Source organism: Silurus meridionalis, chromosome 27, assembly GCF_014805685.1.
Source record: "Silurus meridionalis isolate SWU-2019-XX chromosome 27, ASM1480568v1, whole genome shotgun sequence".
NCBI classification, from domain to species: domain Eukaryota; kingdom Metazoa; phylum Chordata; class Actinopteri; order Siluriformes; family Siluridae; genus Silurus; species Silurus meridionalis.
This window is the reverse complement of record NC_060910.1, coordinates 14,785,206-14,811,081: the sequence shown is the minus strand read 5'-3', so window position 1 is coordinate 14,811,081 and position 25,876 is coordinate 14,785,206. Positions and strand designations below refer to the sequence as shown.

General features: G+C 36.3%; 1 protein-coding gene across 5 annotated transcripts; it reads right to left on the bottom strand.

Annotated features, from left to right (window-relative positions):
• Nucleotides 1-1,541: 1,541 nt before the first annotated feature.
• ebf2 (EBF transcription factor 2) lies at nucleotides 1,542-24,942 on the bottom strand. Of its 5 annotated transcripts, none has more exons than XM_046841837.1 (17): nucleotides 24,818-24,942; nucleotides 23,296-23,452; nucleotides 21,952-22,015; nucleotides 21,561-21,616; nucleotides 21,378-21,451; nucleotides 20,140-20,208; nucleotides 8,922-9,003; nucleotides 7,153-7,294; nucleotides 6,578-6,708; nucleotides 6,238-6,364; nucleotides 5,941-6,029; nucleotides 5,785-5,850; nucleotides 5,383-5,560; nucleotides 5,238-5,240; nucleotides 4,918-5,109; nucleotides 4,374-4,541; nucleotides 1,542-2,102 (listed from the first exon to the last, which is right to left on the bottom strand). In XM_046841837.1, exons 1-17 carry the CDS (start codon nucleotides 24,940-24,942, stop codon nucleotides 2,071-2,073), a joined length of 1,755 nt encoding a protein of 584 aa, XP_046697793.1. In that variant the 3' UTR covers nucleotides 1,542-2,070. The 5 variants fall into 5 exon arrangements, with proteins under 5 accessions (XP_046697793.1, XP_046697795.1, XP_046697792.1 ...); XM_046841839.1 differs by having other exon boundaries at nucleotides 4,374-4,466; nucleotides 4,927-5,109; XM_046841836.1 differs by lacking the exon at nucleotides 5,238-5,240 and having other exon boundaries at nucleotides 4,927-5,109.
• Nucleotides 24,943-25,876: the final 934 nt, after the last annotated feature.

Here is a 25,876-nt window from a genome sequence, read left to right as displayed (position 1 = left end):
AACTTGTCAAATTAGTAGAAAGAAGAGGAGGGGGAGGGTGATGGAGTCAGAGACTGAGAGAGGGAGATGACAGAGAAGGAAGAAGGAAGTTGAGGCGTAGACAACAGCTTGGATTTTCATAGCAAGTGCCACTCGAAGGTGACAGAAGTAGTCAGGAACTGCATTTGTAATAACTGCTATCTGTGCCAGTGCAGTGGAAAAAACTTTGCTGAATCCACTGCAGCTGTACTGAGAGGTATAATTGTGGGCTCTTCAGTGAAATACAGTTAAACCTCTGCAGTCTACAATTGACAGTTTGCAGGGTTTGGTGGAATTGTCTTAGCATATTCAGATAAAACTACATAGTTGAGGTGTTATTGCAGGTGGTGCTGCTTCATAGTGGGTCCCCAGTTTAAACATGAGCTTTGTGAGTAGATTTTTCATGTTCTCCAATTATGCACATCATGCACATTTCCTCTAAAGTCTACATTTTCCACCCATCACCCAAAATATTTTTACTAAATAACCCCAATGTGATGAAAAGTGCAAATATGTGTGATACCCTGCCAACATGTCCAAAGCACTGCGTTCCTTTCTCGCAGAGCCAACACAGCCATAACTTGGTTATATTGCTTACAGAAGATGTAATGTGAGAGAGGTGAGAATAGAAATATATAGTTACATTTAGCTTTGCACATCACACCTTGTACATGCTATGAAATTTATTTTGCTTCTGTACTGTTGGCTCAACCTTGCTTGTGGCAATTATTAACATAATTACATTTGGCTTCAGCTGTAATCATGTTAACATTTGACACCAAATTACTGGAACCCACCACCTAATGACTTCACAGGAATGCAAGTATTAAAGATTTAAGAGAAAAATGCACTAAGGCAGTTTTACCAAAACACACATATGAAGAAGATTGGTGACTTTTATTTCTAAATGAAATGTAGCATTATAGTTTTTCTTTTATTTGCTTTAATGTCGTACAGTGATCACAAACAGTTCAAGCCTAATCATGTACTGCATAGTTACAGAGTGATTCTGTGGGGAAACAAAGTGTAACACTGCTGAAAATATTAAGCACCCTGCTCAAGATAATGCAGATGTAGTATTTCTGATCTAGATTTTTTTTACTCTACTACAAAATTTGTAAACATATACAGTAGTATTTACTGCATGGCCTATGCAAAGAAGAGCTTGCATGTAAACTCTGAATATAAGGCTAATAATTATCCGAATAACCAAACAACTAAAGGCAAGTTTATCTATGATACTGGAAGAAAACCTTATAGCTGTATGCAGTGACATACTTGGAGCGGTTTAAAAAAATATTTAGTATTTTCACCCTAACATAATGACCAGGATTTATCCAGGAAACATTTGGATTTAGAAATAATAAGCTCATAATGTTCATTATAAACTCACAACATAAAAATAATGGCAACACAGTAATAAGATATTACAAGTAGAACAATAGCAAATAGGATTAAAAAGTGTTTTATTATTACTTAAACTAAAAAATAACTTATATAGCATTTTCTTTAAATAAGTCAATATATGAGGTCATCAAATCACATCTCTGAGAAGTAAAAATTATAATTTCCCTTATTTCAAAGTTAAGAAAAAAAATAAAATTCTCCATTTCTATAAATGGAATGTTCATGTATCATTGTAAAATGTCTTTTATGAACAAGGTCTCTGCACAAACCTTAAAAAAGCTTTGGACATTTGTCTCAGAAACTTGCACAATGTTTTGTAAGAGAGTCCTCTGGTCATGTGATACAGATTAATCACAGAAAAATCATCATAAATGACTGAGACTGGTGAAGCCTCTATAAACTAAGAAGTTAATAAAAAAATACTGTCTTTTCTCCATGAAATTCCACAAAGCTGTTCACTTTTCATCATCCGGTCCCATTTAGTAAAGAATGATGTATTTCACCACTTGTTGTAAGCTGTTAAGTGTCTGCAGTCTCTTTCTGTGTGGCCGAAGTGTACTGTTATGTAATTAGGAGATAAAGACTAGTCTCATTTTAACAATGGACTATCAGCTGTTAAAAATCCTCTCTCATAACAATTTTATTCTACATTGGTGGAACAACGAGACCAGTCATTGCTAAAGGAAAAAAGGACAAAAAAGAATTCTGTTAATAAATAAATACATGATAAACAGTAAATAATTAATATGCAATCATGCAATAACTCTCTCTTTCTCTCTCTCTCCCTCTAATATATATATATATATATATATATATATATATATATATATATATATATATATATATATATATATATATATATATATACATATACAGTGGAATCCGCTTATCTCGCCCTCGGTTACCTCGACAACCCTATTAAGTCGACGTTTTTGAAGTGGAACCGCCAAATTCTCGCTTTGTCTAAGCATTTTTTATCGGTTATGTCGACTTTTTTTATGTCGCCGAACCCTGATATCTCGAGCACAAGGGGGGAAACATTTGCCATTTAACGTCGGTTATCTCGGTGCAGCCGCAGAAGAACTCGCGGAAGTGGCGGAAAAATCAAGGCTTACAGCTGCTACAGGTGTTGTATTGTATAATGGTGAATCTCTGCTGTTAGTTAGTGCACATCTGCCTTTTGTTGTTAAATGTTATGCGATGAACGGGAGGCGAAAGCTGCGCTTGGCGGCGCGGAACGTGTGATGACCATCCAAAATCATAAAATGAACACCGGCAGGATCAGGGGGAATCCGCGGTGCGATTTGGGAAGAAAAGAGCAGCCATTGAGAGAGTGCCGGTGGGAAGGCACGTGCGCGATAACAACGACCGCCGTGAACCAACATATACCAACAATAACGGACAGTGAGAGTGTGGAAGTTTAAATAGGAGCTGGTGATGATGATAAACGAGCACCATATGTGCGCGATTGAAGCGGAGCTTCAGAGAAAGCGGCCGAGAAAGCACCTGACACGCCGAAGGGGGCCGAAGGGGGCGTGGCAGGTGTATTCCTGACAGATAAACATGTACTGTATGTATTTTTATAGCATGCCTTCATCCAACAAATCGTGGCAACGATGTTTTGTAAAAAACCCTCCAAAAACACGTGCATGCACATTCTCATTTATAAACGCACTTCTAGTAAATTTCAAGCACGTTAATATACTGCCACCATATTGATTTTCGTTTATCTAGATCATCGGTTACCTCGATGCTTTTTGGCGACCCCCTAGGACATCGACATAACCGGGTTCCACTGTGTATATATATATATATATATATATATATATATATATATATATATATATATATATATATATATATATATATATATACACCTATAAATGTAAGTAAACCCCTCACATTTCAGCAACCATTTTAGTATAGCGTCTCAAGGAACAATACTAAAGAATGAAACTTGGATATATTTTTAATTAGTTAGTGTGTAGGTTGAATAGCATTACAGATTTACTGTCCTCTGAAAATAACTCAACATACAGCCATTATTGCCTAAATAACTGGCAACAGAAGTGAATACACCCTCAGTGATAACAGCTTCATGTTGTGTAATCATGCAAAGCCACATGTCCTGTTCATCATGTTCATGTTTTTGTCTGCTTGACAGAACCATACAAATTTGTGTATTTTGTAAATTTGGTGCTTTGAGTACAATTCTCTCATACTGAACACTGGATGTTCAACATGGTACCTCATGGAAAAGTATTCTCTGAGGATTTGAGAATTAGAATTGTTGCTCTCCACAAAGATGACTATGCTATAAGAAGATAAGTAACATCCTGAAACTGAATTACAGTACTGTGGCCAGGGTCCTAGAGAGGTTTTCCAAGATGGGTTTCACTCAGAACAGACCTCACAAGGGTCCACCCAAGAAGTTGAGTCCTCATGCGGTGCAGAAGCTGCTTTAAAGTCAGATGAATGAGTGCTCCCAGCATTGCTTTAGAGGTTGCAGAAGCGGAAGATCCCCTTGTGGAGAAGTGCCATGTGTCTAGCATCTAGCAGCTCCATGTTATCATTATGGAGGAGGTGAAGAGGATCTCAGCAACAACCTGTGCAGCTCTGGTGAATTCCATGCCCAGGTGAATTGAGGCAGTGTTACATAACAATGGTGCTTACACATAATATTGACACTTTGAACACAGTGTTTACATGTTGACAGAGTGTGTACTCACTTTTGTTGTCAGCTAGTTAGACAATAATTGCTGCATTGAGTTATTTTCAGAAAACAGTAAATCTATACTGCTACACAAACCGCACACCGACTAAAATATACCCAATTTTCATTTCTATAGTAGTGTTCCTTGAGAAAATATACTACAATGGCTGCTGAAATGTGAGTTTTCTTTTTTTATGAAACAGAATTTATTTATCAGTAAAACTGTGGTTGTCACCTCTAAAGCCATTCCCTCCTGAAGTGGGACAGACAGGTGAAGGTGAGCCTTGTGGTCTCAAGACAGGAGCAAAAGCACTTTTCTGTTTGGTTGCTGATGGAAAAGATGAGAAAGGCAGAAGAGAGGAAGATGAACTAGAGCCTGGTATAGTGGGACTCGATGGCATAACTGAAAAAAGAGAGAAACAGGGTGGAGGATAGAGTTAAAAGCCATTATTTCTTGATACTGATGAACAGACACAACAGAATGTCAGATGTTAGCAAATAAAAGACTGTATAAAATTTAGGTCTAATTGTGTGAATGTACAATTTTGACAAACAGTTTAAAAATGTTTATTTTTCTTATTGGACTGTTTTCACCTTATAGGAAATTGAGAGCAAGCAAATCATTGTAAATACTAGACAAAGCTTTTTATGCAACAGGGGAAACCTTTTGGTAAATGGCAAAAACTTTTCAGCTCCACAAGTACATTGTCTTACAAACATATTACGCTGAAATGTGTCACTTTATAAAAAAAAAAAAGTCTTTACAACAGTAAAACAACAGTCTTTACCATAAGGTGAGCTGTTTGGGGAGGCACTGCTGAAACCAGGAGACCCAGGCATGCCTAGACTACCCATGGGTACAGCACCATAGCCTCCACTCATGCCTCCTCCAGAGCTGTAGGTGGACTGCTGAGGGGTGGATGCAGATGGGTAGCTCCGTGGTGACAAACTTGTAGAATTACGCATGTAACCTTTACAAGAAGACAGACAGATGTTGGTTACAGTCTGCAAATATTTCAAATGAATTAATCAGTGCGCCTGTGAGTACCTGTTTTAATCTTTTTTATTAGTACACTATATTTAATATGCCTTTTTACACCCACTATTGACTGGACCTATCCATCCTGTTGCTTTGAGATATTTGTCCTAACATATTATGAAATAATGTGTCACATGTAAGTGTTTGCTGAGTCGGCATAACACACTCTAAAATACTGTTCATAACATTCTTTGGACTCCCTCACCTTGGCCACTGCTTTGTCCGGGGTCGCCAATGCTCACACCCAGCTGAGATGGGTAGGAGCTTAGTCCCATGACACTGCCATGCACTGGGGAGCTGGGCAGAGCCTGTAGTTGACTGTGGGGCCGTGGCACACTGTACAAAGCTTCAGCAATGTCTGCTGCCCTCTTCAGCAACATGTCCTAAAGCCAAATAAGACAAAAAGCGTTATACATATTGAGTGTATAAAGCTATGTTATGCACTTATATGTATGGTGCTTTCATGATTCTGTTTAAAGCTTCTCCCATTTTGACTCATAATCTGCTCCTAATGATACCTTCAAGATGTCCATTTCTCAAAAATATTATGCTCAAGCCTTAACCTGTCATTGTTTCACACTTGAGTACAGCAGTCTTTCATGTTTACCTGATTACTGTGTGTATTTCCATAGACTGCTTCCACAAGATCTGCTGCCCTTTTAAGCAGCATCTCCTAAGCAGAAAACCAGAAAAGTGGTTAAACACTGTCAGTGCACATGCAAGAAAGTGATTTAGATGTTCAGTGTAGCAGGAAATTCCATACTTTTGCCAGTTTGTCAGGGTCCCCGGGATGTCTAGGAATAACCTTTTGAAGCCTCTGAAAGCCATAGTCTATGGTTGGTTCATTCAATGCTAAGGATAAATCAATCAGAGTCAACAGTAGAAAATAGTATTTTTCAAAAGGCACACATAGAGTCATAAAATATATTAGAAAATGTATGTTAATTAAATTAGGGATATAAAATTTACAGAATAACACTGACATTAAAGAAACACCGAAAAATACTTTCTGCATACCTGTGTGACATTAAAGATACACCAAAAAGGACTTTCTGCATACCTGTGTAAATGAATCTTCCTGGAGCTCCTTTGCAGAACTGTTTTGATTTGTAGGACAGTGTGACTTCCACTACCCCTGGAATGTGTCTTGGTGGTGTCTGAACCCGGATTGCATGAGGAGTGATTAACTGTTGAAAAACACACACAGTTATCAGTTAAATTCAAGACTGATCAGTTCCTGTGATTAAAACAGCTCTAGAATATACTAACATGACTAATCAATTTATCAAATTGATCTTTATAATAAAAATATTTAAAAAATTAAGTTCCACCACATAAATAAACAGGAGATCAGATGAATGATTATAGGGAAGCTATGAAAGTCTTCTAGTATTTCTAACCTCACTCCACACCAGCATGCTCCCAAACACAACCTGCAGACCATCAAAGAAGTTCTCGCCTATGATGATCACCATCGCTCCACCTGTGGTCCAGCCCTCACTTGGGCTGATGGCTTTTATACATGGGGTGGCTGTTTATGTAGAAAGAGATTATTCATTAAGATTATTATGTCATGGTGACAGAGTTGTACTTATGGTGCCGGAATAAATGTTAGCATTAAACTATTTTAATGCATATTTGTATATGATGTATATTCTGTACTGTGCAAAAGAAATTAAGCCAATTTTCCCCGTGACATTTTATAAAAATAAAAAAAAGATATAATTAGTAGCACCTTGGAAAATCTTCTATAGTTTTATAGGAACCTGACTATCACACATGATTCATTTTTGGAATGCAGAACCCATTCTTTATTTACTGGAAAATTAACATTGAACTTTACCTGTGACATAACTTCTATGCAGAATGATGACTTTTGCTTAGTACAACATATTAATGTTTGTACATTATTTGGTTTATTGAAAATGTATTTTTCATGTAAAAAGACAAAACACCCATTTATTACTCATCTCACCGTATTCCATGGTGTTCTCTAATGACTCCCCTGGCTCCATTCTTCGTGCTCTTCTGCCATGCTTTGAGTTGTTGTGTACAAACATGTTATCAGATACTGCAAGAACATGACCATCCACACTAACAGTGCTTGAGAGGACCACCTAACAGGAGAAAAGAGGTTTAAATGTTTTGTAAAGCATTCAGAGGGTTTTATTGCACTGGTGCCGTTTCCCATTTAAATACCCCTCAGTGGCACTTATGATTCATGGAAAATTGACTCTCCTTGACCCATGCAATATTTAATATATTTATAAATAAAAAGATTTTCTTCCATCTTTTTATATTTGTTTGTTCTGCTCTCAGCCATAATTCTTAGTATCCTTGAAAATTCTCTCTAATTGTCCTTTTCTCTGTTCCATCAACTTCTCCTTATATTTTTCAAGTCAAGTGAAGAAGCTTTTATTGTCATTTCTATATATGATTATATATAGTTGATGCAGTACATGATGAAATGAGATGTTTTTCCTGAGCCCTGGTGCTACATAAAAACAACATGAAGCTACAGTACAAAACACAGAGCTAAGGACTAAAGTAAGTTGTTCTAGCCACATAAAGTGCATCGTGTGCAAACAGTGCAGACAATAGACACTGCAAACAGACAACCCAAGACAGTGTGGGACAGATACACAAATCATAATAGTGCCGACCAGTAAACCTACTGTATAATGTGTTAAACGCTGCCAGTAAAACCACTGTATAATGTGTTAATATGCTATGGCCTATGAGCAGGAGGTGCATAGAAATTCTCTGTGGTCCACCTCATCTCTCAAAGCCATCAACCATATGGAGGGAATATCTCCTGGTTTCTTTAGAATATACTGACTGATGGTGTGTTCTGACCTCCTAATATCACTCCTAAAAGCACACTGACCCTGTGATGCACTAGAATTTAATGCACGGTGTCTCATGGCAAGAAAAATTGACCATTTCTTTCAATCTAATAGGAATGGTCAAATGTTTCAGGTGGCTAGATGGCAAAAGGCAGAGTACACTGTTTATTCTCAAAATAAATAATTGTAAATTAGAGACATAGCCAGTGCTTCTGTAGAGGGATGCACAGAGGTGTGGGACCCACGTGGAAGTAATTTCCCAGCATGAGTCAGAGGATAAGAGTTAAAACAAACACGATGGAAGGAAAGAAGACGGGATAGTAAAGGAGGGCAAGAGGAAGGGATGTCAGAATGGGGGCGGGTGGTAGTGAAAGACATGGAGGAGGAAGTGAGGAGGGAAGGTCCCTAGTGAGTACTTCCTGGGTCATGGAACCTGACCTCCCACATCTGGAACCAATCACTCACATCTTGACAACTTCCTGAAACATCTCGGCTTATTTCCTCCACTCTCTACATCTCCCAGTTAACCCACACCTTCTACTTTTCATTTTCCTTCACTCTCACTCCCCTTCTCACACCCTCTCTTTCTCTCTCTTATTTGATTCGTTTTTAGCCATTCTTAAATTACTCTTTAAACATACAAACATATAGATACATTTTGAAATATTAAAATATTAGAGTATAAAAAATCAATTATGGACTAAAGAAAAATGAAGAATTTGCTGTTTATCCTATAACCCTAGAGTACATAACTGTTATATGATTACAATCAAATAGTTAATAGTTTTTAACACTGGAGCCACTGATAAAAGACGGCCACTGTGCATTTGCTGTAAATGTCTTCTGTAGCTGCAGGAGGATATGAAATGTTCTGATTGATTTTGGATTGATTTTGTACCTGAAATCGTCTCATATCTCTTGGGTTCCCTGCTGTCTTCAGACAATTTTGGTTACACTTGAGAAAAAACTTCAAGAAAAATCTGTGGGGAACAAAACATAAAAAAAGGTTTAATTTAATACATGTTGGCCAATGAAAAAAAATAAATCTTCTGTTTTATTTACAGATAAACGATTCAAAAAATAGAATAAAAATTTAGAAAAAATTATTAATAAAAGAACAAATGAAGACATAAAATAATCCAATAATCCAATAGTTCTACTTTTTAAAGACTAACATTTAAATACATCTGAACTAAATACGAAAAATACTCAAAACAGCAGTATAGGCCCAGGGGACAACAGTATCCCACAATGCAGTGCGTGAAACTCCCATGGGGCAGGTCTGTGAGTATGCAGCTGGCAGAGTGGGAAAGGGAGGCATGTATATCTACAGCATATCATTTAATTTTTATACTGATTTGTTGCGATGGTGAGTTCTTAAGTGTGAATTTGTGTGTGGTGTACTAAAGTAAACATCAGTGTAATATATTGGACATAACTAAAAGAAATGAGGGAGATGAGGAGTAGAGAAAAAAGTGGGGGAGAAGAAAAGACTTCAAATCACAAGAGTGTATCGTCCGGCAGTATGGCACTGCTGCCATGGCAACCCAGATCTGCCGCAATCCCAAAGTCCCCAATGTAAAGCAAGGAGGGACAGAAATGTAAAAAATTCAACTGGGAACTAATATTCCAACAAAAGACAGACTGAGGGAAGAGGCAGAAATAAAGTCTAATTTATATGGAATTGTATGACAAATCCTAATATAAAGTTTGTGTATATTCTATCACAGACTAGACCAGGATAATAATGAAAGCTTAGCATCAGGACAGTGCCCTGTCATTTTATTTTGAGTTATTTAAAGTGGAGTGAAGACTGTAGATTGCAGCATAATTAAATTTGAACACAACCCTATATCCAGAAATGTAACTGTTTGAGATATTACAGTGTTTATATTTGAAAATAATTTTATTATTTTCATATTGCTGTGATACAAAGAATCCTAAAACAATAATGAGCAGTTTGTCCATGTTTTCAAAAAGACATGACCCCTGCAACACTATGACTTTTCCAAGATTCTCACATTCATTTAGATACTTACATTTGTTTAGATTAACATAGTGTTGAACAGAGGTGGATATTAGAAAATAACCTAGAAATTTTCCAATAAAGAATAAGTGGATTTTATTGCCATCCTGTGTCATGACCATATACAGATGTGCACAGTTCTATATGCACAGCACTAATTATAAGTTGCTTAATTTGCACTTAAACAACGTTATAAACAATATTTTTCTTTTCCCTTTTTAAATTTTTTTAATATTCATTTTCAAGGCCGTAAAATTCCCACTGGAAGGAAAACCAGCCCATTGCAGGTCGCTATGAATATATTCACACACACATTCACAACCGAAGGCAATTAAGCACAGCTAATTAACCAACTTGAATGTAAGGAACAAATATGAAAAAAATATACACATAGAGTAACCTGAGCTCAAGATCAAACCACGGACACACAGAGCTGTGAGGTTGCAAATGCCAACCTCTGACTGCCCACATTCCTGCATTTTCTTTAATTCAACCAACAATATTACCAATATACACTTTTTGTGAAAAATTGCACTATGTCAGTCATCTGTTTACTTTTTAAACATAAAATGTATCTATCCTGAATTAAAGTAAACCCACACACACTCACAAATGTATGTTTTACTGCATTTGCAGGTTACCTGGTAGACAGCAGAGAGTTACTAAATGACAAACTGCTCCTTTAAGTTTCTTCATCCACTGGAATGTTACTTCTAGACAACTTTTTAGTTGAAATAAAATTCACCCACCCTGTTCTCATCCTTATCCATTTGATCAACTTTTCACCCCTAAAAGAGTCAGCGGTACCCAGCTGTGAACAGCTAAAATTAAGCACGATGGCCACGGACACATTAGCATGCATTAGTCACTTCCCCCTCCCTGCCCACTTAGCATGCAAATCTCCCAGGCTCAGTGCCTCGCACCTTCTGCCATGCATCCATTTGCTGCATTATAATTAGAGCTATCTTGCATAATTAATTAGGCCTCCCAAACATCCCTGTATTGCAACACAACACCCCCCACCCACCCAATCTCAGCTGTTCTGCAAGGGAAAGTTTAATATCAACACATATCAACCATTGTTGTGGTTTGTTGTGGTATTCAGATTTAACAGATGGAGGGATTGGGAGGAGTAATGGTAGGCTTTGATAAATGTGTGTTCATTAGTAATTACATATATTTATTTAAGTTTAAAACAAGAATTTGATCAATTGTGTAATAATTACTCTATTAACTCATTATAAATGTGTAATATTTATATTTCTGCGTTAATAGCACTACAATCAGGTGGACATTAATGATTCTTTTTAAACCTCCCTTTTATATAAAAGCACAATGTTGCAGAAGTGAAAGCAATGGCCCCATTCTGAGCTGCAGATGTCACTGGGTGCATTAATCTATAATGTCAGGCAACGGTCAATTCCCTTTGCATCCTTAGGAACACTTGTTAGGAAACAAAAGGTATGGTTGAGTCTTAAGCCAGGGGATCAGTTTCCACAGTGCCTCAGAGGGAGTCCCTGGCCAGGCCTCTGAATGGCCTTTGTGTGCATCTGCCTCACTTCTCAAGACCAAACACGACACTCTCAGCATGGAACTGCCTTCTAAGAGTGACAACTTGCTTAATGTAGAAAAAACAGGCATAGTGCACAAGCAACAACACAGTCCATAATGTGGCTATAGATGGGATTTAGCAAAAGCTGTGGCATTTACTCTGAATATTTGTAAACATAAATAAATGTACTGTTGTCTATAATTTATTATGTTGTGGTAAATAAATGATATAGAGAAAACATTAAACAAATAAGCTTAGTAAATATTAGTAAAATAATATTGACTTTAGAAGTAATATTTACATAAACTAATGTATACAGGTTATTTATTAACAATGTTATAGTTATGTCTGATAAAAAGGTTTGATTAAAACTATGATAATTAAGAATGACCACAAGATATAATATAATATAATATAATATAATATAATATAATATAATATAATATAATATAATATAATATAATATAATAATAATAATAATAATAATGGGAGTATTAACTATTTACAAAAATGGAAAAAAAAATCATAAAGAAAGAGAATGACCAAAAGAAGAGTTGTGTTGGTGTTTTAAGATTTAGGATGATCACTCATCAAAATCCCTCTCCTCCACCGAAACTCTTTACCCTCCCTAGAAAAACAAAACAGTGTCATGACATGGAGGGATTCAGGGGGGAGGAAAATTAGGAAACCAGATGTGAGGCATTAAAAATATTGACATGCTGAAAGATTCTCCAGCACCACTGATGACACAGTGAACTGTAAGTCACAGACACATACACGTGTTCCTACTTGACTATATTCCAGCATTATTTTGTATAACATTAAACGTTTGTGAAAATCCAATATCATCAAACCCATCTTGTTCTTATTTGCAGATAATTTATAAATGGCATTTATAAACCTTGCAAACATTGCTGGCTTTAAATGAACAGACAGATGTTAACTGAATTGCACATGAACACATCTCAGGGAGTTTTCCTCGGCACTGTCGTTACTGGATTACTCATTAGTAATAACATAATAGGGACTAATTTATGACACTAAAATTTACAGTTGCAGTCTATTTTATTCTGTTAAGCTCCTTTAAGCAATGTTACAAATAAAAATAAATCAATCTGAATTGAAAATAAAAATGTAACAATGTGCATGTGCAAAAACAAGCATCATTTTGTGCTTTAAAAAGTTATCAAAAACATTTTGAAGTGAAATAAATATTCTCTACATAGTTCTATATATATATTCACATTTTTATGGATGAGTGCAAAAAAGCAGGATGACTTTCTTTATTGCCTCAAAAGGGGGAAAGTTGTAGGTGAGTGTGATGCATGCTGGGGGAAGGAGGGGGGTGTTGAAGAGTCAGTCATAAATACTCTGGACTCCCAGAGTCCCATGGCAGACCAGGGCTAGACTGGTCATGGGGGTTAACACCCTGTGCAGGTGACCTCTGACCCCGCTAACAGGGTGCATAGAGCAGAGTGGCTAAAGCGATACCCCGTCACCACATACCACACCGGGACCTTTCACACCCGGCTCCATGAGTAAACGAAATGAAAACAGCACCAGGCATTTTCCAGGGCTCTCACCTTTCCATGTCAAAATTTGCCTCCTTGTGAAACACTTAAATTAAGTTTTTTTTCTTAACACACACTGTAAATGGAATCCTGAGGTTGCCTGATTTATTCTATTCAGCTCTCCTTGTATGAGTTACCAACATTACATCAGTGTGAGTTTTTTCTACTTAAACACACTTTAAATAGATTCATCGGACATTATGACTTCTTCATTTCATGCACTGAACTAGCATCTATAATGGGTCAATCATCCAAATAAGAACGTTTCTCGATCCTTGGAATGATCTGAGGATAACAGCAAACGTTTAATTTATTTGCAGAGGAATTTACACACCCTGCAACGGCTGAGGCAGTGAAATTCAGAATTACCTTCAGTTCGTCATGCAGTGTTAAATATGGGCTTCACTGAGGACATCTAGCAAGGTTGAGTCGAGGGATAAGTATTTAACACAGTACCCAGGCAACTCAACATTATTTATAAAAATTATTTATAGAAATTTCTCAAATCTAAATAATAATTTAAGGGACTGAGAAAAGAAGATTAATGGACAGCATTTCTTAATAATTAATAAAAAATGATAATAATAATAATTCCAGTGTTATTACTTTTAAAACAAATTACACCCTTACTGTTTTATGTTAAAACTAGAAAGAAATACTGTGCAATTGCTCTTATTTTTTAAAAAATCACATAGCACCTAAACTACACCGTTCACCATTAGATCTACAGTTTGACTCTTGTATTATGGGTCAGATGAGCAAACATCAAACCTCTTACCATGTACAATGTCAGCATGTTTAATAAGAAAAGCGATACAGGGTAAGTGAAGTTTGGTGACATTAGAATATTTCAACCCAAAATTAGTTTGCTTTAGAAGGTTCAGACATTGTCATAGATATATCATTTAAATGTATGTCCAAATAGACATAGAACTGGTTAAAGAAACACAAAATCAGTACTTCTAACATCTTGTGAAGTGAAGAGGGTGGTCCACATACATGCCTCAAGTATGAGAATCTCAAAATCTCTCTAGAACTGTCTTTAACCTTGTTAGGTATTACACATAGAGATTCAGTGCTGTTTCTTTTCTACATTACAAAACTAAAACTTTAAAGTGTCTTTATATATTCAAGCTAAAATAATCTCTTAATGGATTAATTCTTTTTTACTTTCTTATATTTTAGTTTTGCACATTTTCAAAAAGGATGCTAATAATTCTGGAGAGTACCATATATGAAAGTCATATTTTAAAATGAAATAATAGCAACATATTACTCACGTCTTACCACAGCAGAAATCACATTATTTCATGGTTTTACTGTTTAATAGTAAAATTTACAAAATCGTCCAGCCCTTAAGAGAAGTAACACAAACATATGCATCATAGTGAATGAGATACACCTTCAGCTCTGTAGGGAACAAAGCCTGGACTATCTTTGAGAATTAGTGAGCAGCAGGCAGTAGAAAAGAGAGAAGAGATGTCTGCTTAATTAGCCAGTAATGATAGGATCTGACAAACAACATCTGTTTCCAGAGTAGGGGAGAGATTGTAGAGCGAGTGAGAAAAAGAGAGAGAGAGAGAGAGAGAGAGAGAGAGAGAGAGAGAGAGAGAGAGAGAGAGAGAGAGAGAGAGAGAGAGAGAGACTTGAGGATGACAATAGTAACTAAACTGAAAGTGTCATAGCAGCAAAATTCTTGATGGAAGTTGTGTGAGGAGATAAGGGCAAAGGAGAAAGATGGAAAGATGGAATTGACAATACAGCTAGAAGCAGGAAAAAACAGGTTGAAAAATAAACAGAAAAATAAACAGAACAATTGACAGATGAAGGAAGAGTGGTCAGGGTGAACAGAAAAAAGGTGGTGGGGGAATGTGTGAAGATATGGGGAAAGGAATCATTTAAAGGTCCAAGGCACTGTAATTTACTGTCCCTAACTAATCCATAGCAAATGTGGAGGGATGCAGACAGGAGAGAAGAAGTAAAGGGGAAGCATGGAGCAGGGGAGGAAAGGAGGTGGAGGGAGGGAAGCAAGACACTGGCAGAGCTCACAGCAGGCCTGCTGAGAAGCTGTCAGCGGGCCCATCAACCCTGCCCTCCATCCTGACAGATTCATCACACACACACAAACACACACACACACACACACAGAGCCAAATCCGCAACACACACACATATACACACACACACATACATACATACACATGCATACACATACACACACACATATACATAGCGATGCACACACACACACACACACATACTCAAAGACCAGCACACACATTCATTTTGCCTAATAGTTTGATTTCACTCAAGGGATTCTCAGATGTGCTTAATGGTGATATGATATGATGTGAGTTGACCCACAGTGCAGCATGATTCAGGAATACGTAATCTGGGAGAAAGAAAAGGATAAAATGATTTTATCAGTGCACAGCCTAAATCTGGATGAGATCTCCAGATTACTGTCTAGCAGACACACAAACAAACAAAGCAGTGGGGCTTGAGCCAGCATCAGGAAGCTCTGTTAAATCATTAGTGAAATTTAAGACAGCTTAACACCACTCTCCACACAAACACACATACATACATAAACACACAAACCTAACTAATTGCCTGCTCAAGTTTCAAAACAATCTCAGATTTTTCTAATGAAAACTACATACACACACACACATACACACACACACACACACACACACACACACACACACACACACACACACACACAGTTCTGTACAGACCTTTCACTATAATCTTTATATATACTGACTGTTACCTTCATCATCAGCATGCAATTAGATAAAATAAACATTGTCTGAATCTTGTCTCACAGACTTGCATGTAATGATAAACACCTACAGTGAAAATGCAAATACATCTTTGCCGGGGTCATTGTATACATTTGTGTTCTAGGCATTAATGAACAAATTAGGTGAATAAATTCAACACTTGATTTCCACTTACTTGTGGGTTCTGTTGAAGGTAAACAACTCAACTCAATTCAATTCAATTCAATTCAATTTCAATTCAGTTCAATTCAATTCAATTCAGTTCAATTCAATTCAACTCAATTCAATTTCAATTCAATTTCAATTCAGTTCAGTTCAGTTCAGTTCAATTCAATTAAATTTCAATTCAATTCACCTTTATTTATATAGTGATCTTAACAACATTCATTGTCCCAAAGCAGCTATAAAGAGATAAAGAGGTTATAAAGTTGTAATGCATGATTTTAGTGCCTATAAGTGTGTTCTTGATATGTTTAAGCCTAACGAGTGAGCCAGTGGTGACTAAGACAAGGAAAAACTCCCTGAGATGGTTTGAGGAAAGAACCTTGAGAGTGACCAGACTCATTAGATCAGGTTGCTAAGGATCACTGGAGTGGTCACTATGATAAAAGTGTCACAAACCTGTCAATTATTCTGTTCGGAACCACAAAAATAGCAGTAATGAGAAGTCATAATTACTTCAGATAAACACAAACAGAAGGAAAACAGATAAACCTTCAGCCATCCATATGTTTCCTTTTCTCTTGGTTTTTAAGAGTACTAGGCACATTTGATATACATAACTTAATGCTCTCACGTTCTTGCTGTCAAATTCTCAAGGGAGCAGATGTCCTCTCCTGTGTGTGTTCACATCTGTGCATTCTCTCTCTCTCTCTCTCTCTCTCTCTCTCTCTCTCTCTCTCTTACACACACACACACACACACACACACAGTATAGTTATGAGTGAGTAGCTGTGAAAAGGTTTATATGAGGTTTGTTAAAGAAACATACATGTAGAATGTAAAAATATGCATGTGGTATATAGTGTATGAAAATGTCTTATTGTAAAGAAAGAGAAGCTATGAAGCTATTTTAAACCCAAAACACCTGTGCAGAAAAGAGAATGGGTGACTGAAAACATCATTTCAAATTTTTCTAAAATATGGGGAAAGTTAATGGGGTTCAGTCAAAAGGGTAATGTGACCTCTGACATCATTTTTTTTAGTTAACCATCAAATTGTTTAATGTTCTTATTTGATGTTTTATAATGTTTTATTTAGGAATTTCATTAGGAAAGGAGAGCCAGCAACCCACAATAATACACAGTGCAGACAGCTATACAGAAACTGAATATTATGTGAACTAGTTGGTTACTGTATAAGCAGCAATGAAAACAGAAATTAGTCCATGATATATATAAAAATGGGGCATAAATACATAGATATTAAAAGAAATCATAGACATTTATCCTGAAGATTCAAAAGACAACCTAAACAATCTGCAGACAATTTAAGCATAGTACTTCCATGGAAACAGAAATGTGTTTAAAAAAAAGTGAAGGCACTAGGGGTGAGAATTTCAATCTTATCAAATTAAGAATGATGGCTGCGAGCACAGACCTGTCCCATATTTGTTCAGTTTAAATATATATTACACATGTTTAACATTATCCTATGCATGCTTGATAGTTCTTCAGTTGGGTGTTCTCATACCTAAACTAAAACAGGCGGACAGATACATATTGTAAGCCCCTGTGTCGAATCCTTGTAAAACCATCTGTTTCATAGTAAGGGGGATGGTAGGCTGATATTGACATGACTGGGGTTTTCCTATTGATTCTGTTTTCTTAAAGCACAAGCTTGTTAAGGGAGACCCTCACAGAAAGCGCAATCAATTAGATATATATTGCATGGCATTGATCCTTCTCACCCTCACTCTCTTTAAGCTTCGCCATGGTTACCCCATTGTTTTTTTCACATCCATATATTGATTTTGGTGTTTCCTTGACCTGCTAATCTTCAAGCCCTTTACAGAACTGCTCAAAAAGAGACTTAATATAAAACAGCAATTATAATATTAGTAGTAAAAAAAAAAACGTATGTCTTTTTTTTACTTTGCCTATTACCTTTAACATCAAAGATGGCAAACTATCCAGGGGTTATATAAATCAGCATATCTATTAAAAGATGTCTCACAGCTCATAGCACATAGTTTCTAGTAATATATATATATAATACAAAGTGTAACAACCTCAGTTCTATATACATCTGATTCATGTATTATTATATCTGTATTTAAAGTAATCTGCTTTCGGGGGTCACTGATCAATGAATTGATGAATGGATAGAATAGATCCATCAATCAATTCAACATTTCCAAATTTAGCTAAGAATTAACACAAGGATGTGCTCGAATCGACAGGGCAGGCAAGATAAATAAGTCAATAAGAATATACGAACAGTAGCATGAAGTTGGAAAATGTTGCATCAAGCCTTCATTAAACCTCTCTGTAAAATAATGATGTAAATAATCATAGCATGCATATAACCCCAGAGTTTTTATTTTTCTTAAAGCATCTCCTAAACTTGCTGTGTTTATATGTAGCAGTTATAAACAGCAATTCAAAAAACAATAAACTGCCTGCATTTTGTGCTTATGGTCCAATTTACCATCAGCCATACCAACACTAGTTAATCAGTGGGACAAGCATCAGATGTGTGGGTCATAAAGTGGCAAAAGGCATGCCGCCTCCGGGATCAGATGGGATCTCTTCTCTCTCCTTTCACTAATAACTGGATTAGTAGAGGAAGGGGTGAATAGCAGATTGTGAGGAGGGGGAGGAGAGTAAAAGACAAGGCAGAAAGGTCCAAATAATACGAAGACAGATTAAAATGGGAAGGGGGGGGTGAAGGCTGGTGTGGTAGGTGGCACACTGGGGACCCCTAATTCCCATGTGTATTGAGAGGTGCCCTGATGAGGCTTACTAATTATGACAATATTACTTTGAAGAAAATGTGTGGAGGCAGAAGTGTTGTGTTTGTGTTTATTTGTTTGTTCTGTGTGTGTGTGTGTGTGTGTGTGTGTGTGGGAGAGAGAGAGTTTATTAAAAACAATACAGAATGCTTAAAATGATTTAATGAGCACACATGCAGACATACCATACTACTTATGAGCTTGTAGAAGAATGCCTTACATGTTTGTAATTTGAAGCATGAATGGAAATATGATTAGTTTGTGAATAATGATTACATGAATTTGTAATACCAGCTATACAAGGATGGCAATTCAAACAGCACAGTTTTGGTACAAAAACCCCTTGATTAGCCTAATGAGGTGACCTGTCAAATGAGACACTCCCCCAGAGAAGTGTTTGGCTAGCAACTATAGCATCAGATCTACAAGTCACTGGTGCACCACACCACCAGACTAACAGCTCCTGAAGACCAAAATACTCAACTGAATTGCTCATTTTATGGAGCCCCGGAGTAAAGTAAGACCTTTTTTAAAGGGTAAGGCATGGAAAGGAGACAGAGTGAATGATGGAGTGCGGGTCAAAAAGAATCACTTCATAAAGGAGAAAAACAGATGCCATACTCAGGAATTCCAACAAATTCCAAAAAAATAACAGCTATTTTCTCTTCTTTCTGAGAAAGTTTGAATGGCTCCACAGAGACACTGTAAATAGCATGGACCATGAAAGAAAACTACAAAAACACAGACAGTAATACAGTAAGAAAAACAAACTACTGTTGTACTAAGACATATCCTGGCAAATTAGTAAACAAATAGGACAAAAGATAAGCAGCCATTAGGAATTTAGTATTTAAATAGGAAAAGGAAAATAATGACAATAAATTATCAATGCAAACTTTTATCAAATTCACAGAAAACTCGAATTACATTTAACAAGCAGTAAAGCATAAAATAAATTCGTTTTAGAATTTCTTTAAAAGACTCTCTGTGTGTAAGCGAAAGAGAATTGTGAGAACCAAGTGTGTAAAGAATTGTGCAAACTAAAGTGCAGAGGAAGACAAATGTAGATTTGGTTTGTCAGTCTTATCAGGAATGTTTCTGATTATCACTGTTAATATGAGTCACAGCTAACTGCTATTCATGCCTGGTTTAAATAGACCAGAAACTCTTGCTGGGTCTCTTGTGTACTATAATGTGATGACTAGCACAAATTTACAGTTCTTACCTGTCAATGATGACAGGGTCTGATGGGGTCTCATTCCGATTTCCGCAGCTTTTTTTCTCACAACAGCGACTATAGATGAGAAACAGGCAGAATTAAGTTTTAATATATATATATATATATATATATATATATATATATATATATATATATATATATATATATATATATAAATTTAACATTTACTTTTATTGTATTCAATTATATTAGGTAACAATAAGGCACAACAATAACCTGTTATTACTTTAAATTAAAGCTCATTAGTTGACTAAAGAGTGTGCTATAATTAAAGGTAAACACTGCGCCAGTAAAAGCAATAAACACAGGCTATAAGAACAATGTATAACTTGTGAATGGACAAAAGGCACTAAAAAAATTACAAGAGAGTGCACTTTGTGTTCTTACTCCAAACTTTCCTTGGACACTTTCACGTTAGATTATACAGTGTGCCTTTATTCAGACTATAGACAACAACACATTAAACATGTGATCTCTAAAAAGCCAGACATACATATAGACAACAGACAACACACACGCCAACACCAAGCATCTCTTGTCTGTGGGCAACCCTTTTGCCCCCTCCCCTAAGCTTTCACTAGTCCGCCCATCCTGCATAACAAAAGTGCCCCCCACCCCTGGCCATCTGCCCCTCTGCTGTCCGCTTTTACCCCCTAACCCCCCCCATCCACCACCACCACCTAAACTCCCCCTCTGTCAGATAGAGCCACTCCCCAGCTGTGTCGTTTGCCCTCATCCCCCTCATCGCCCTCTCCCCCTCTGTTATTAGCCAGCTGTGAACCCCACTCGGGCATCTGCTGACCGCACAATGGGGGCTGGAGCTGATTTCCACTCCCATTCTGCCCTCCACTATCATGTCCCTGAGCCTGAGGTCAAAGACCCACACGCCTCCTCGTACGTCCCATCAAAACAAGCTGTCTGTGGGTATAGCCGTGTGCTTGCTGTCTATTTGTCACTTGGTGTCCAAGTCTTTACTGATGCAGATTTCACAATTTGCATCTTATAAACAGTTTTCCATTGTCTTTGCGTCATACTGTTTTTGTGGTAATGTACTGTTTTTGTGGTAATGTACCTTTTTGTACATATTATGTCTGTCTTCATTTCCCACATATGTTTTTTTAAGGCTGCATACATGCACATACTTTTGTAGTACTTTTGTAGTAAAGTGATTTGTTTGTCCACATGTCCACTCAGTATATGAGCATGTAACCATGTTTTTTTACCTGCACATCACCTCGTGAGTAAGCAGAACACGGCACATTTCAGGATTCTTATTTTGCCCCTCGTATGATATGGGCTAAATAAAAAAACAGAAAAAACACAGAAACCAGTATTATTTACAGGTTATATGGCAAAAGAGGCAATGCAATATGAAACACCTGTAGTAGTCTAATGGAGACATTTACCTGTTTTGTGACAGAGTCAATAAGACGAGCATAAAGGTCTTGTTCAGTTCGTACACCTGATATAAAACAAGTTTACAATTTTAAATTAGAATACATACAAATGACCCAGATTTATCATTAAAGACTCCAAAAAGGCCTATTTGCACTGAATAGAACAATAACAGGCTTAATGTGGACCACTTGCATGATTTTTCTTTTTTCCAGGTTACCACATTTCTATGCTCTGTTAAGACTTTATTTTACCCCAAATTTGCAAATTTCTTCAGCACTGATGAGAAACTAGTTCTTATGTGAAAGCCATTACCATCTCTTTTGGGTCATTATGTACTATACTTAACATATATTGTACGTTCCCCCCAGGTTAAATAAATATTCGAAGACAAAATCATACCATTACTGTAAAGGAGCTGGAGTTTGTAGTGTGTGCCATTATTGGTTTTTTCTCCCGTCTGCTCCTTGGAAAAACAGGAAAAACAGACACAAGAAAACACAAACCTGAAGAAATAAATATAACATTGACAGAAAAATGTCCTAGAGTGCACTGAATTAAGATGCCACATATACCATCACAAAGTCACTGCATATGTAAAACACCTCAGTGAATTCACTGTTTAACATTTAAATGCATTGCAGTTTAATGTTTTAATTCACTTTCAGTACATAAAGAGCAGGGACAGGGTGGAATGGATTGTTGAATTCAAATCATGAACAGACAGTAAGAGACCTGATTTAAGAGCTTTGAGAAATGTCTAAAGAGGTGCACAATCTTTATAAATGATTTTCATTATGCAGTCATTCAGTGTAATGCACATATAAAAACTCTATATATACAGATCTTACACTGCTGTTTAGTAGAGATGCTGATCAGAGATACAGAGAGAGAGAGAGAGAGAGAGAGAGAGAGAGAGAGAGAGAGAGAGAGATTGTTGTCCTTGAAAGAGAAGCTCCAGTATGACATGAGGCCTATAAACCAACCCCCTTTTCAGCTTCTCCTGCTTTCCAACTTTTCCCTTAATAACTAGCCTCCAGAGAATGCACCAAGACTCAATGCCCAAAGGATGAATGCAGAAATGAAGGTAGAGAGAAGAATATAAATGCTATATAGGTTCTACACACATTAACTGGTCAGATTTTTAAGTGTACAATGAGAGCTCCATGTATTAATTCTATTCTAATTCTATTTTCCATTATTGCCCATGAATTGCATGGAAATTAAAAATAAAATGTTTATATTGTGTAAATACATATATACAAAAAATTATGTATTATATTTAATTATTTAATGATATGAGTGAATTGTTATATTATATAATAATGTGATGGTGGTATATTTTTGTCCCATGAGTTATGTATTGTTAATACTACTTTTGTATTTTGCATGCTGTTAACACACTCTTTCTCTCTCTCTCTCTCTCTCTCTCTCTCTCTCTCTCTCTCTCTCTCTCTCTCTCTCTCTCTCTCTGTTTGCCTTACTCATTAACTCTTGATACCTTGTATTTTATTTAGATTTGTATGCTTTAGTCTTTAAATATAGTACAATGTGGTACAGCTCAATGTTGCAAAAGTATCACCTCAAATTAAAGTTTAAAACTAAGAAAAAAGGGAAACGTTTAAAAGCTATATTTGTGAATTCTTTAAATAGAATTATCATATAGATTCTACAATTCGTGACCGTCTTTTTTACTTTAAAATAAAAAAATATATTATGATATGTGTGAACACAACGCAAATGTACCTTATCATGCTCAACAAAGTCAATGAAGGCTGTCCTCTCAATTTCAACTGGTTGTCCATGGCGGTCATAGAGGGCCAACACAAAATGGAAGAAGTTGGACTTTCGCAGGTTGGAGGGCGGTTGTTTCTCAAAGTGGGCTCGAGACAGAGCTACACCACTGTAGATGCAATAATTTGCCATGAATTTCACACTTAAATTACAAACATGTAACTGGGCAAAGTTATTTATTATAGCAGGCATATTCGTGAGTATAGTTATCAGTTTTCATCACGTGTCACTGTGTCCAAAGGTGTCCTGAACCTGACAATAAGGTTAAACATGACAATCCCCTAGAATTACATAACCCCGAATCTGTGTGTGACAAATGTTATAATTATAGAAATTATTAAACCCTGAAGGATATGCAATTATACAAATAATTAGGCCTACCAATCTTAATACATTTGTTAAACTTTAAATTGATAACACTGAATGATCTAAACCAAACAATCAATTTTACCAACGCACTTTTGCAAAAAATTAGAACAAATTGCTGAGGCTGTTTTGGTAGATGTGAGTTTTTTGTTATATTAATATATATTAGAAAAATATATTTGCAACATATTAAAAAATTACAAATATATTCTGCATTAAGGCTTTAAAATTAGCTCACATTTTCAAGCAAAATGAAGAAATATAAAAATGTCATTTTATACCGTAATTAATGAATTAAAATATACACAGCTTATTAATAGTTATACAATGTTATTTTCTATCTATAGAAAATTCTATGCAGCAAATAAAAGTTCAGTTCAAAAAGTTTGTATCAATGCCTCTAAATACCAACAGAATCTTATTTTTATTATAAATTGGTAATAACAACAAGATCAGCATTTAAATATTATTAATAATAATAATAATAAGCATTATGTTGATATTTATTATTATTACAGTTGCTCGTGTTGTTATAATGATTATTATATATTATTGTGTTGCTTTTATTGTTATATCGCTGTGAAATATTTAACAATTTTATTATTATAATTCACATTAAGAATTTTCACAGCCAAAGACAGGAAGCTCTAAATGCGGTATGATGTTCAGTTCAGTTCAGTTCAGTTCAGTTCAGTTCAGTTCAGTTCAGTTCAGTATGTTCTCACTGAATGGCTGTAAAAGCCTGTGTTTATTCTATTAAAGAGATTGTAGTGCTTCTTTCAGGGGGCTCTTGACTCTTCAGCTTCAAGTTAAGTGCCGGAAACTCAAGTGTGTGACATTTTGCTATCTCGTCTCTGAAGGTACACACCTGTTGGTGCATCATTTATATCCAGAGAGATTCGATATGATGTTTGAGTTATTGTGTATATTTGAGCGGAAATGTTGTGAACAGTTGCCATTGCGCCATTACACTATATCATAGAAAATAAATTAATGCAGTGCTTGAATGGTTTCGGCTTTTTAAAATACACTTGTTGTTAAATATTTCCCAACAATAAATGAATATAAATCTATATTTGCCATGCATAGTGATAAAAATGTTGTGTACCTCTGAGCTGCAACATTCGCATCCACGACTCCGACATTACGCACCCACGGGCGGACTGAATCCATTTCTTCTGCAAAAGTTCGTTCTTTCACAGCAGTAGAAAGATGCTCCTGGATTCCGTACATTTACAAAAAATAAAAATAAATTAAGAAAAACGAAAGAAAAGATGCGAGCACCTCTGTACACTTTGCACACGAGTCCAAAAAGTGTTAGAAGATGCTGAGACCGATTCCTAACGCTGGCAAAAAAAAAGATCAAAATGAGTTTTGAATCTGCACTAATTCGTTTTTTGTGCTTCTGCAGTTTTTGAGGTTCGTCTATTTCTGTCCAGTTTGTTCATCGTTTAAAGCAAAGTCGGAAAAAACGCTCTCCAAAGATCACCTGCTCCGAGAGTGTTCGCGTTTCCAAGTTGCACTACACGACTTTAAGTATGTGGATGAAACCAACCATTTATCCACCAGCAGCCCGCAGAGAGCTATTAGAAGCCGGTCTGATAGTCCCGTGTTAAGAGGTGAGGATGCGTGGAGTCGTTAAAGCGCCGGGACACGAGCACGAGCACGAGCACGTAATGATGCTGAAAGTCTGAGCTGTACATTATGAAAGAGCAGCACGAGCAGAGCAGGACGGGGGGCGGAGCTACAGCACATTAGGATAGACAAAGTTCTCTAATTGCTAAAAGACGTCTACAAAAATAATCCACACACTGCACAAAAGAAATGAGACGAATTCTATGATTACTTATTTATAATGCAGTATCACATTTGGCAGCAGTAAACACTTTCGGGATAACATGTGGGTCTATTAGTTTAACTGAAATGACTAATGATTATTGTGATCAACAAGCTTTTACTGATACACTGCAGATGACCCGATCAAAATAGTTATAAAAAACAAATCAGATGAATATATTTGAAAATAAATTGTTCTTCTGCATAAAAAAAAAGATATGAAGGTAGTTTTATTATAGCAGGTTTTGATGGGTATCTTGGGGCTATTTAGGGGATTTTCTTTATAATTAGACTTGTTTAACATCCCGAACAGCTGTAATACATAATCTGT